This window comes from Juglans microcarpa x Juglans regia, chromosome 5S, assembly GCF_004785595.1.
Source record: "Juglans microcarpa x Juglans regia isolate MS1-56 chromosome 5S, Jm3101_v1.0, whole genome shotgun sequence".
NCBI classification, from domain to species: Eukaryota; Viridiplantae; Streptophyta; class Magnoliopsida; order Fagales; family Juglandaceae; genus Juglans; species Juglans microcarpa x Juglans regia.
In genome coordinates, this window is record NC_054603.1 from 2,420,029 (window position 1) to 2,432,757 (window position 12,729).

General features: G+C 36.9%; 3 protein-coding genes across 3 annotated transcripts; 1 reads left to right on the forward strand and 2 right to left on the reverse strand.

The window, feature by feature from the left end:
• Positions 1-2,771: 2,771 nt before the first annotated feature.
• On the forward strand, positions 2,772-3,956 carry LOC121268354 (polygalacturonase inhibitor-like). Its single transcript, XM_041172576.1, has one exon. The coding sequence runs from the start codon at positions 2,810-2,812 to the stop codon at positions 3,788-3,790; it is 981 nt and encodes a 326-aa protein (XP_041028510.1). The 5' UTR covers positions 2,772-2,809; the 3' UTR covers positions 3,791-3,956.
• A 1,534-nt stretch (positions 3,957-5,490) lies between these two features.
• Positions 5,491-7,490, reverse strand: LOC121268355 (3,9-dihydroxypterocarpan 6A-monooxygenase-like). Its single transcript, XM_041172577.1, has 2 exons — positions 6,533-7,490; positions 5,491-6,297 (listed from the first exon to the last, which is right to left on the reverse strand). Exons 1-2 carry the CDS (start codon positions 7,451-7,453, stop codon positions 5,659-5,661), a joined length of 1,560 nt encoding a protein of 519 aa, XP_041028511.1. The 5' UTR covers positions 7,454-7,490; the 3' UTR covers positions 5,491-5,658.
• Positions 7,491-10,420: 2,930 nt separating this feature from the next.
• LOC121268356 (3,9-dihydroxypterocarpan 6A-monooxygenase-like) lies at positions 10,421-12,727 on the reverse strand. Its single transcript, XM_041172578.1, has 2 exons — positions 11,699-12,727; positions 10,421-11,464 (listed from the first exon to the last, which is right to left on the reverse strand). The coding sequence occupies exons 1-2, from the start codon at positions 12,617-12,619 to the stop codon at positions 10,826-10,828; spliced, it is 1,560 nt and encodes a 519-aa protein (XP_041028512.1). The 5' UTR covers positions 12,620-12,727; the 3' UTR covers positions 10,421-10,825.
• Positions 12,728-12,729: the final 2 nt, after the last annotated feature.

Consider the following 12,729-nt stretch of genomic DNA (forward strand, 5'->3'; position numbering starts at 1 on the left):
TATAGTTTATTAGATTTTTATTATAATATTAACGATGCTAGTCAATTCATAATTAATTTTAAAAAATATTTCAATTACAAAGAGATTATATAAAAGTAATCTCACAAACTGAAATAGTTTGATATGATTCGTCAGATTATAAAATTATTTTTATTATAAAGTAGATCAAATAGATCACATAAAATCACGTCAATTTGTGAAATTATTTTTATATAATTTTTTTATGGATGTAGCAGTTCACTAATTCTTATTTTAACATTTAAATATCCTTTTTGTCTTTCAATATAATACTATACGGAGGAGTATCATACATTCTATTCCACCACCACCTATTCAAAGTTCAAAATTCAAAGTCTTGGGCTTTTTATATATTTCTTTTTTATTATTATAATCATCCATGAGTGATCCACAAATATCTAATTAATGCAATTAGTAATGAAATAAAATAACATTTTTTTTTTTTAACTAGAAAAGAGAAAATGGTGTAAGATAAATTATTTTAATTACTCCCCACGACAGTGAAGTATCGTAAACAGGTACATCAATTACATGATATAAGTGAAGAGTGACTCAACATCTAGGATATGATAGAAGTTGATTTGCAAGAAAATTTTAATATTTTTAATGTTATCGTCTTCGGCAATGGCTTTCCTGACCCATAACAGAAGCTATTATTGTATGTTGGAAACAACATTAATGAACTTGTATAAACAATAATTGTGGAGTGTTGATCAAGATGCAATTTTCCTGTATACATTGAGGCCTGTTGGCGATATGCCACATGCTGAATTGACCCGCAATTCAAGTGTTTTACGTAACAAAAACGCATATATTCAAAGCATATGCCATATAATGCCAGCAAAACGGGAAAACAGCCACCAGATTGAAGTGATATTTGGTACAAAGCGGCTTGTTCAGAATTGTTTCTGAGATTGGTTTAAAATTGGTTAAATAGACATCGTTCCAACTGATAAAAAGATATTTGAAGCTTGAACTCAACCAAAGTACCAAGATCTCACTGTAATTTTAGGGGATTGATAATAAAGAAGAACCAAGTTACTATGGTAAATTTATGTCCACAAGGCAGCTCAAGGGTTCTCCATCCCTTCATTGGCAGAAGAAACGTGTAATCATGTTGCTTTCCTGGCACACCTCAACATGATCTGCTGGAACGCACGAACTTGGTGAAGGTCTATGTGGCGGAGGATTATATATATATCTGGCAGATGAGATTGAATCTGGCAAATCTTATTTATAGAATGCATTTCTTCAAATGTTTTCTGTAGATTAGGACAAAGAAGCCCCAACTTTTGACTTCCCTAAATTCTAAGTATTGAGTCTGTATTTGTGGCTTCTTTAATCCCCCAATCATCCCAATATTAATTACTTGGCGTCTATGACTCCATATTTGTCGTAGTTATGTTTTGATCTAAAACAAATGGCTGTGTGGGGAAATGGTATTTCAGTAGCCATCCATCCAACAACATTGCGTGAGATTTGACCTATATTGGATTAGTTAAAAGTTAAATTTATTGAATATTTAACTATTAGAGAGCAAAATATGCTCACAATGAATTAGCTAAATTCTAAATATTTAAAAGTTAGCTACAAATTTGAAAGTTACTGTACATACATCAAATACATATTTTATTAATTATTTCTCTCTCACTTTCTTTCTATTACATATTTTATCACAATTGGTATATTAATTTGAGTTATGATATATTAATTTAATAAGAATATGATTATTAATTAATATATAATAGGTAGAATAGTAAAATAGTAAAATATGATAAAATAAAATAAATTAATAATTAAAAAATTAAATATTTTTGAAATTATTAGTTATTCATTACTATATAATGAATAAATGTATAATCTAATGTAGAGATTTGATATGAATAACTAAAACCAAATTCATCTTATATTATTTTATTGTTATATAATAAAAAAATAGTTATTCTAATGTGGAGATTTATGTGAATAAAATAGTCAAAAGTCAAATTTCTTTGATATTTATAAAAATGTCATTTAATTTTGACTAATCCAATGAGAATGCTCTTAGTGAATTTGACAAGCCTACTATATCTGTTCAGAATTAAGACTCAACAATGTTTGACTTTTCTTAATGGATTGCCTAAAATTGCCATTGCGCTTCCACTCGACTTCTGGACTATTAGGCAATCCTATTTGGCAACTGGAATAAGATGACAATTTTATGAATAGTAATAAGATAATTTATAAATAGTAATGAGATAGTTTGACTTGAGTAATTTTTTAGTTTTGAAAAAAAAAGAGAAAAAAAATTGAATAAAAAATATTATAAGATAACTGTTACAGAGACAAACATATTACATAAAAGTAAAATTGTCATTACGCTTCCACTCGACTTCTGGACCATTAGGTAGAGCTGTTTATAGAGGTAAATGAAATGAGAATTCTGTGAATAATAATAAGATAATTTGTGAATAGTAGTGAGATATTTTGACTTGAATATTTTTTAAGATTTGAGAAATGAGAGAAAAACTTGAATAAAAATATTATAGAATTAGGATATTGTAATATAATTTTATAATATAATTTTGTTTGGAGATTTGAAAAAATTAGGATTGTTTTTTATTTTTTATTTGAAAGTTTAAAAAATTGTAATGATTAATTTAAAAATTTTGTATTTAAATTATGTTTAAAAATAAAATAAGATAAAATGAAAAGAATCCCAATAAATATCCTAGACAAATAAAGAAAGGAAGAGCCTATAAATATCACTCTAATCTACATCAGAATCTCGCATCAACAATCTCTTCCCAATATGGCAACCCCTCTCCTCTCCTTCCTCTTCTTCACCACCCTCCTCTTCTCCGCCCACTCCGAGCTCTGCAACCCTAAAGACAAGAAAGTCTTGCTCAAAATCAAGGCCGCCTTCAATAACCCCTATGTCCTTACCTCTTGGGATCCAGACACAGACTGCTGCGTCGACTGGTATATCGTCACATGCGACCCCACCTCCAACCGTATCAACTCCCTCTCCGTCGTCACCGGTTCACTCTCCGGCCAAATCCCTGCCGCGGTGGGTGACCTCCCTTTCCTCGAAACTCTCGATCTCCACAAACAACCCAACCTCACCGGCCCCATCCCACCCGCCATTGCCAAGCTCCAACGCCTCACCTTTCTCAGGCTCAACTGGAACAACCTCTCCGGCCCAGTTCCTGACTTCCTCAGCAAGCTCAAGAACCTCACCTTCCTCGACCTCTCCTTCAACAACCTCTCCGGTCCTATCCCACCCTCACTTTCCCTGCTACCAAACCTCAATGCGCTTCACTTGGACCGTAACAAGCTCACCGGAAGGATCCCCTACTCTTTCGGTACGTTTAGCAAGGTACCAGACTTGTACCTCTCTCACAACAAACTATCTGGTCCAGTCCCAACCTCGTTCGCTAACATGGACTTCAACGTCATAGACCTGTCGCGTAACATGCTCGAAGGAGACGCGTCCGTGGTTTTCGGCTCGAACAAGACCACACAGATCGTGGACCTGTCGAGGAATTTGTTCAAGTTCAATCTGTCCAAGGTGAAGTTCCCCAAGAGCTTGACTTCGTTGGATCTTAACCACAACAACATCAACGGGGGCATTCCGGTGGAGATGACGGCACTGAATCTGCAGTTCTTGAATGTGAGTTATAACAGGCTGTGTGGTCAGATTCCAGTGGGTGGTAAGTTGCAGAGCTTCGACTACTCCTCGTATTTTCACAACAGGTGTTTGTGCGGGGCGCCGCTTCCCAGCTGCAAGTGATCGATCATGAAGGTGGCCGAAGGACTCCCCAGGAAACTGAAGCGGATTCCAGTACAAATATGGATTCATTGGATTAGTACTCCTAAACCGTTCCCGGGCGTTTGATCCTGTTAAGATATAAAATAAAACCTCTTCCCATCTGCTTAATTTTGAGAAAGTATTGATTTCACAATCCCGTTCCTTTTCCTATTATTTTCTTAATTTCTTTGAAGTTTCTGATAATAATCAAGTTTGTTCTATCCGGATAGATAACACTTCCTGGACAGAAAATTTATGTACCAGAAGATCATAATACATCACTTACCCACATTATATTATTAAAATGGATCTCCAACAAGAAATTGCAAAAAAAAAAAAAAAAAAAAAAAAATCCACACAGCCCAGGGGATGCACAAGTGGATGTTTTAGGGCGACGTTCCTTTGTTACAAGCAGGCTAATGACACGGCATTCTTGACAGTAGAAGAAAATGACTGTGTGGCCAGCGTGAAATCAGCCGCCATGCGATGCGATTGTAGGCTCCCTCTGTAGCAACATAACATAGCCTTGTTATTATTTCTATCCCGAATTGCACTAATAAATACAATTTCTCAATGAAGATGCAATAATGACTCCAAATGACAATTGAATTTGCTTGTCTCTGCAACAACCTTAGCTAGCATCCTCACAAGTAGGCTGTACGAATTCTCTCCCTTTTTTCTCTCTCTTTTTAAATCGTGTCTCTATGGTTTGTTAGAAAATTTCACTAATTGTAAGACATCTGAATCTGCCGAAGGGGTCGTCGTCTTTTGAAGTATAGCTAGGTGAAGACGATTACCAAGAATTTCTGGATTATAACTAGCAGCCCCTTTTTTCCTGGATCCACCTCATATCAATAACTCATAAATGCACTATGCATTCACAACTTGCCAGGAAACATTAAACTGGATAGACAGATTAGCTTACCACGAAACATCAGATGGCATACTCTCTGATAAGGGTCAGTATTTATATGTAGAGGCCCAACCCAATAAGGATCAAAGAAAGAAATCCACGACCCAATTGGGTAATTTGGAATATGAGTTTCTAGAAAAGTAGTAAGCATACACCCGGGGTCTTCCTCCGTAATTCAAAGGGCCTTTTTGATCGGCCATCAAACGTTCGATAGAAAACCCCACACGGAGAAATGCCTATTTGGAAGTTGCAATATCCCAAACCCAGATAAATGACATAGTTTAGCTTGAGACAGAAGTGCCAAAGGGTTGAATTTTAAAGCTTGGATTCAATTGTTTGACAAATGTTTGTCATGACTGTCAACTCGACCAAGACAACATAGTAACTATGAAGTTAGCCAACTCTGTCATCCGTTTGATTGAATGAATCCATAATAATATTTACAAGAGTTCCTTCCGCTACTTATAACTTACAAGTATGCAAATAGTCTTTTTGTTATCAACCACAGCATTACTTCAGTGTATAGAGGTCATGTGCATATTTAAAGGTTGTATTTCTACTTTCATTGATTTTTAAAATTCTATGTGGTAGCAATACAATTTATGGTTTGATTATTCAGCCCAAATCCATTTTATTCAGTTTTGCTTCAGTTTGTGAAGCGGAAAACCAAGAAGACAAGACCAGGCTACTGTACATCGTGACACTCCAAATAAAAATAAAACCCAGAATAAAGAAGAAAAAAAATGACCATTTGTAGAAACCAACTTACTGATGGCAACCAGGAATATTCACGTACAATCTCCATAACTTTTGAGACTCGAAAGAATAAACAAAGAAGTGTGTCATAAATATCAATAAATGAGGCACACAGACATGTGCCCTCGCCACCAAAGAGAGTTGAGCATGGTAGGATTTAGAAGCTGCCCACAAGTAAGAGTCAAATTAATGGAAATGGACTGAGCCTAGCCACAGGGACACTAACGAGAGGATGAGCCCGTGGAAGGGAAATCCCCGGCCCCTCTTCCATGTCCACACTACCATATCCTCCATCGCCAACCTTCCATTCAAAGCACTGAATCAAGACAGCTAAGGTTGTTTGGACAACCTGCAATGCTAATGTTGCTCCGGGGCAGCTTCTTCTTCCAGTCCCAAATGGCAGCAGATGGAAGTGTTGCCCTCTCACATCCAATTGGCTCTTTCCCATCTCCTCTTTGTTAAGAAATCTCTCCGGCCAGAACTCAAGCGGATTCTCCCAGTGGTTTGGGTCTCTTCCGATAGCCCACACATTAACAAAGAGCCGGGTTTTTGCCGGAATTTCATAACCAGCTATAATACAGTCTTCAGTGCACTCCCTCACAATCAATGGACCGGGTGGGTGAAGCCTCAGAGTTTCCTTCACTATAGCTTGGATGTAGGGAAGGTTAGCTATATCAGACTCCTCAACTAATTTGCTCTTTCCGATTACCATATCGATCTCGTGCCTTGCTTTAGCCATCACATCTGGGTGATTAATTAGCTCCGACATTGCCCATTCAGTTGTCACGGCCGACGTGTCTGTCCCGGCTCCAAACATATTCTGCATGATACAAAATTCAATGTCAAAAATCGAGTTTGGGGAAAGAAGAGAGAACTGCCGAGAGAAGAGAAGATGGAGTGAAAATGAAAGATATTATTTCGATTCCTACACATGAGAGGTATTTATATACAGCACTTGAGTTTAAATCCTCTGTTAACAAACTAACCACTTCTAACTAATTTGTAACTAATAGCTAACAGTAGTTACAATTCTGATAGTCAAGGGAAACGTTTACCATAATGAAGCCTTTGATATTTTCTCTGGTCATTCTAATCTCGGAGCTTTCGTCCTCGTATACATCAAGCAAAATGTCCAGAACATCTTTTATGCCATCACCTCCATCAACTGCCATCTCCTTCTTCTTCCTAGCCTCTTCGTGTTCCTTCAGTATCCTCTCCATCATAGCGTCATACCTGTCGCGCACATCCTTGAGCCTTTTACCAAATCCTTGCAAATCTAAATTCTTACAAAACCAAATCATCTCTGACACATTAGCTTTACCAGCGAGCTCACACATCTCTTCCACCAACTTCCTCACCTCGTTAGCTTCGTCTTCATTCTCTGAACATCTTTTTCTCAGTGCCATCCTCGATATTATGTTGTTTGTCAACCTTATGAGTTCTGCTCCAACATCAACTGCCTCATTGGCCTTAGCCTTTTTAAGCAATAGCTGTAAGAACTGCTTTATTTCTTGGTCCCTGATAGGAAGGTGCCGCTCAAGTGTTCGGCCGCTAAGAAGTTTGGTCATGCAAAGCTTTTTCATGAACTTCCAGTAGGGTCCGTAGGGTGCCATGGTGAAGTCAGCGGAGCCATACGTGAGATAGTTTATGTTAGCCATTTTGGGGCGGTTCAGGAAACAAAATTCGTTTGTTTTGAGGCACTCTCTGGCCATTTCCGGAGAGGAAACAATGAGACAAGGTTTGGAGCCAAAGCGTAAGTACATCAAAGGCCCATGTCGGTTTGAGAGTTTGTGAAGAGCTTGGTGAGGGATTCTGCCGAGGAGGTGGAGGTGTCCGCTGATCGGTAGGGCTCGTGGGCTTGGAGGAAGGCGTGGTTTAGTTCGAGGTCTGATAAAAAAGGACACAATCAACCAAATGGAGGCTAAATAGATGAGAAGCATTTCATAGTTTTGGAAATCAGGCATCATTGAATTCATGTTTGTAACAAAGCAATTGCCAGAAGGTTGTTTCAAGAAAGGATCGGATTCAACATATTTGTATACGCACATTTTGCTAGATGTCAGCAGGCGTTGCCTGTGCATGGATGTAATATCTTACCATCTTAATTAATTAAGGCGGAACACGAGAGTTCTCAATTCAAATAATTGATACCTAAAGAACGTATTTTGTTTCGTCGCATTTACATCACATTGTCGTCGACAAACGCAGGAAATTACGGAAAGGATGGCTGACTGGGAATACTGTAAGGTTGGACAACTCGTACGTAATTGTTGTTGTTTTATTAATGAATAAGACTACAGTCATGTATAAGTATCGTATATTTATTTTAAAAAATTTATTTTAAAAAAGAGTAGAGTTCTTGTACTATTAAAAAATAAAAAATAATATTTATAATCGTAAAGCGCACAAACGTCACGTATTCTCTCTAAAAAAAATAAGTAAATACGAGATGTAAATAAAAAAAAGTTAATTTTTTAATAATGTATTCTACTTTTTTTCAAAGCGATTGCACGACGGTTGCACACTCTACGAGTATTGTATGTAATATTACTCTTAAAAATTAGTTTTTTCATGTGAGTCTCATATTTACTCACTTTTTTAAAAATGAATGCACGGCACTTGTACATTCTATGACTACAAATATCATTTTTCTATATTAATATCTCTCTCTTCATATTGAAAAATAAAATAAGTTTCGTATAATAGAAAAATTCAGCATGTTTCTCGAGTGTATAATTTCTATTCATGATATAATATTTTTTATATACGCAGCAATGATCGATCGAACGACAACATTGACGACGATTTACCATTGTTATTATTGTTGTGTGGCCCACCATTGATATGGTAACGATCGGTAAGAGAGGACGCCAATAGCTAGCCGTCCTTACAAGGTGCCTCATGAGGTTGAAAGAAAGTCGATGATATATAGCAAATCGAATCTCAATCCTCTTCTTTGTTTCAATCCCTTTCTATATGCTAGTTGACTCTTCAATCTCACGTTTGATTTTAGCACTATTTGTTTGTTTATCTGCAACATTAAGAAAGAACAAGCCGGCATCTAAATGGGTGGCAATATGCATGTGACATGATCTGCGAATCTAATATAAATACGATATAAAATTAGCAGATTTGATTTTGATATTAATGGATTTGGATTAAAACGGATTGACCCATTAAAACACGATTAATAAACAGGTCAACCTGTTTAACATATTTATATTTTATTTCAAAAGTACAATCTTATTATTATTAGGTTGTAATATTGAAATTTTTCAATATATTTATATTTTTATTATTAGAATTGTAATTTTGGACCTATGCTCAAATTTGTTATTGTTAGATTTATAATATTGGTTTTATTGATATTTGAAAAATATTGATATTTTTTTTAGTAGAAAGTCTTATTGTATTTTTTTTATATTGTGAATACTAATAAATAAAGATTTTTACTTTTTTGTGAAATTATGTTAATCAAGTTAAATGAGTTATGCATATTAGTTCAACCCATTCACATTAAATAGGTTGAAAAGAGTCGTGTTGTATTGACCAATTTCTAATTAATTATTAAACAGGTCAAAATGGATTAAAAACACGATCCGTTATTTAAGAGTTTTACTACACATAAGTTAGTGCGTTAACACACAACTTATATAAGATCTATTATAATTTTAAGAAAATCAAAACACCAGTCATTTTTAGCATAGCTAATGTGTAAAAACTTAAGTTGATGGAAGAGTTAGATTTAAGGATCTTTACTCCAATATCATGTTAAACCACTACTAGTTTCAAAATCTTAAGTTAATGGGAAGAGACTCATTTAATTATTTATATTTATCTTAACTGACCACCTCTTTTTATTTTTCGGATTTCATTTTATTTATAGGTAATTTTTATATTCATTTTAAAATTTGTCATTTTCAATCATGTTTATTAATATGATATATTCTAAATGATTTTATATTTCAACTATTTAAATTAAATTTATAAATGTAAATTATATACGGAGGAGTATCACAGATTCTATTCCACCACCACCCCCCCCCCTCCCAAAAACGCAAAATTCAAAGTCTTGGGCATTTTATATATGTATATATTTCCTAGACAGAAATTAAATTATGTACCAGACGATCATAATACATCACTTAACCATATTTTATTTTATATAAATGGATCTCCAACGGCGTAGATAATCAGTGTGCCAAATAGAAATAAAAAACCCACGTGACAAATCGGATAATTTGGAATCTGAGTTTCTATAAAAAGCCGTCCAGTAAGCACATATCCGGGCTTCTTGCTCCTTAATTCACAGGGCCTTTTTGATCGACCATCAACTGTTCGATAAAAATACCCCACTCTGAGAAATGCCTATTTTGGAAGTTGTAAAATTTATAATCATGATAAATAAATCATTCGTACTACCTGGACTTGTGTTTGTGTATAAAAATATGGGGAAGGAACCATTTTTTTTTTTTGCCCAATTACACAGAATAATAGGTAGATTCTTGTTTTCTTGGAGTTCTTTCTAGGCTTTGAGGCATCTCCTTTTGAAAAAGGCCACTGTAGAGACCATCCGAATAGGTTGAGCATGGAGAATTCCAAAACCAGATAAATGACCCGAGGTCCCGAAGGACCAAAGGGTTGAATTTTAAGGCATGGATTCAATTGTTTGACTAATGTTTGTCATGACTCTCTCAACCCGACCAAGACAACACGGTAACTATGAAGTTAGCCAACTCTGTCAACTCCTTCGTCTTCCCAACAACTCTGCCATCCGTCGATTAAAAGAATCCCTGGACCATGATAATATTTACAAGAGTTCCGGTGCTTATGACTTACAAGTTGTTTAAACACACCGCTTGGGTGTATTTTGTGTAAGCAAGTTTGCAAATAGAGTCTTTTTGTTATCAACTGTAGCATTACTACAGTGTATAGAGGTCGTGGATATTTAAAGATTGTATTTCCACTTTCATTGATTTATACAATTCTATGTGGTAGCAATTGAATTTATGGTTTGATTATCCTGCCCAAATCCATTTTATTCAGTTTTGCTTCAGTTTGTACAGTGGAAATCCGAGAAGACAAGACCATGCTACTATACATCGTCAACACATCAAAATAAAAATAAAACCCAGAAATAACGAAGAAAAAAGGACCATTTGTAGATACGGAATTACTGATGGCACCCAGGAATATTCACAATCTCCATAACTTTTGGGACTCGAAAGAGGAAACAAAGGTGTTTCATATATATATATATATGAATAGATGCAGGCACACAGACATGAGCCCTCGCCACCAAAGAGAGTTGAGCATAGTAGGATTTAGAAGCTGCCCACAAGTACGAGTCAAATTAATGGAAATGGACTCAGCCTAGCCACAGGGACACAGACGAGAGGATGAGCCCGTGGAAGGGAAACCCCCGGCCCCTCTTCCATGTCCACGCTACCATGTCCTCCATCGCCAACCTTCCATTCAAAGCACTGAATCATAACAGCTAAGGTTGTTTGGACAACCTGCAATGCTAACGTTGCTCCGGGGCAGCTTCTTCTTCCAGTCCCAAATGGCAGCAGATGGAAGTGTTGCCCCCTCACATCCAATTGGCTCTTTCCCATCTCCTCTTTGTTAAGAAATCTCTCCGGCCAGAACTCAAGCGGATTCTCCCAGTGGTTTGGGTCCCTTCCAATAGCCCACACATTAACAAAGAGCCGGGTTTTTGCCGGAATTTCATAACCAGCTATAATACAGTCTTCAGTGCACTCCCTCACAATCAATGGACCGGGTGGGTGAAGCCTCAGAGTTTCCTTCACTATAGCTTGGATGTAGGGAAGGTTAGCTATATCAGACTCCTCAACTAATTTGCTCTTTCCGATTACCATATCGATCTCGTGCCTTGCTTTAGCCATCACATCTGGGTGATTAATTAGCTCCGACATTGCCCATTCAGTTGTCACGGCCGACGTGTCTGTCCCGGCTCCAAACATATTCTGCATGATACAAAATTCAATGTCAAAAATCGAGTTTGGGGAAAGAAGAGAGAACTGCCGAGAGAAGAGAAGATGGAGTGAAAATGAAAGATATTATTTCGATTCCTACACATGAGAGGTATTTATATACAACACTTGATTTAAATCCTCTATTAACAAACTAACCACTTCTAACTAATTTGTAACTAATAGCTAACAGTAGTTACAATTCTGATAGTCAAGGGAAACGTTTACCATAATGAAGCCTTTGATATTTTCTCTGGTCATTCTAATCTCGGAGCTTTCGTCCTCGTATACATCAAGCAAAATGTCCAGAACATCTTTTATGCCATCACCTCCATCAACTGCCATCTCCTTCTTCTTCCTAGCCTCTTCGTGTTCCTTCAGTATCCTCTCCATCATAGCGTCATACCTGTCGCGCACATCCTTGAGCCTTTTACCAAATCCTTGCAAATCTAAATTCTTACAAAACCAAATCATCTCTGACACATTAGCTTTACCAGCGAGCTCACACATCTCTTCCACCAACTTCCTCACCTCGTTAGCTTCGTCTTCATTCTCTGAACATCTTTTTCTCAGTGCCATCCTCGATATTATGTTGTTTGTCAACCTTATGAGTTCTGCTCCAACATCAACTGCCTCATTGGCCTTAGCCTTTTCAAGCAATAGCTGTAAGAACTGCTTTATTTCTTGGTCCCTGATAGGAAGGTGCCGCTCAAGTGTTCGGCCGCTAAGAAGTTCGGTCATGCAAAGCTTTTTCATGAACTTCCAGTAGGGTCCGTAGGGTGCCATGGTGAAGTCAGCGGAGCCATACGTGAGATAGTCTATGTTAGCCATTTTGGGGCGGTTCAGGAAACAAAATTCGTTTGTTTTGAGGCACTCTGTGGCCATTTCCGGAGAGGAAACAATGACACTAGGTTTGGATCCAAAGAGTAAGTATATCAAAGGTCCATGTTGGTTTGAGAGTTTGTGAAGAGCTTGGTGAGGGATTCTGCTGAGGAGGTGGAGGTGTCCGATGATCGGTAGGGCTCGTGGGCTCGGAGGAAGGCGTGGTTTGGTTCGAGGTCTCATAAAAAAGAATCCTATCAACCAAACGGAGGCTAGACAGATGAGAAGTATTGCACAGTTCTGGAAATCAGGCATCGTTGAATTCATATTTGCAACACAGCAATTGCCAGAAGGCGGTTTCAAGAAATTAAGGTACTGTTGATGAAAGAAAGGTATAGGAGACTTTCTATTTAACCCCTGTGCATTTTTCTCTTATG

What these genes read in the sequence shown, in the direction of transcription:
- LOC121268356 (XM_041172578.1), bottom strand. Translation starts at nt 12,619, where the DNA reads ATGAATTCAACGATGCCTGATTTCCAGAACTGTGCAATACTTCTCATC. An exon ending in ATATCAAAGGCTTCATTATG is followed by an intron (nt 11,465 to 11,698) that starts GTAAACGTTTCC and finishes TGTATCATGCAG; the next exon opens with AATATGTTTGGAGCCGGGAC.
- LOC121268354 (XM_041172576.1), top strand. Translation starts at nt 2,810, where the DNA reads ATGGCAACCCCTCTCCTCTCCTTCCTCTTCTTCACCACCCTCCTCTTC.
- LOC121268355 (XM_041172577.1), bottom strand. Translation starts at nt 7,453, where the DNA reads ATGAATTCAATGATGCCTGATTTCCAAAACTATGAAATGCTTCTCATC. An exon ending in ATATCAAAGGCTTCATTATG is followed by an intron (nt 6,298 to 6,532) that starts GTAAACGTTTCC and finishes TGTATCATGCAG; the next exon opens with AATATGTTTGGAGCCGGGAC.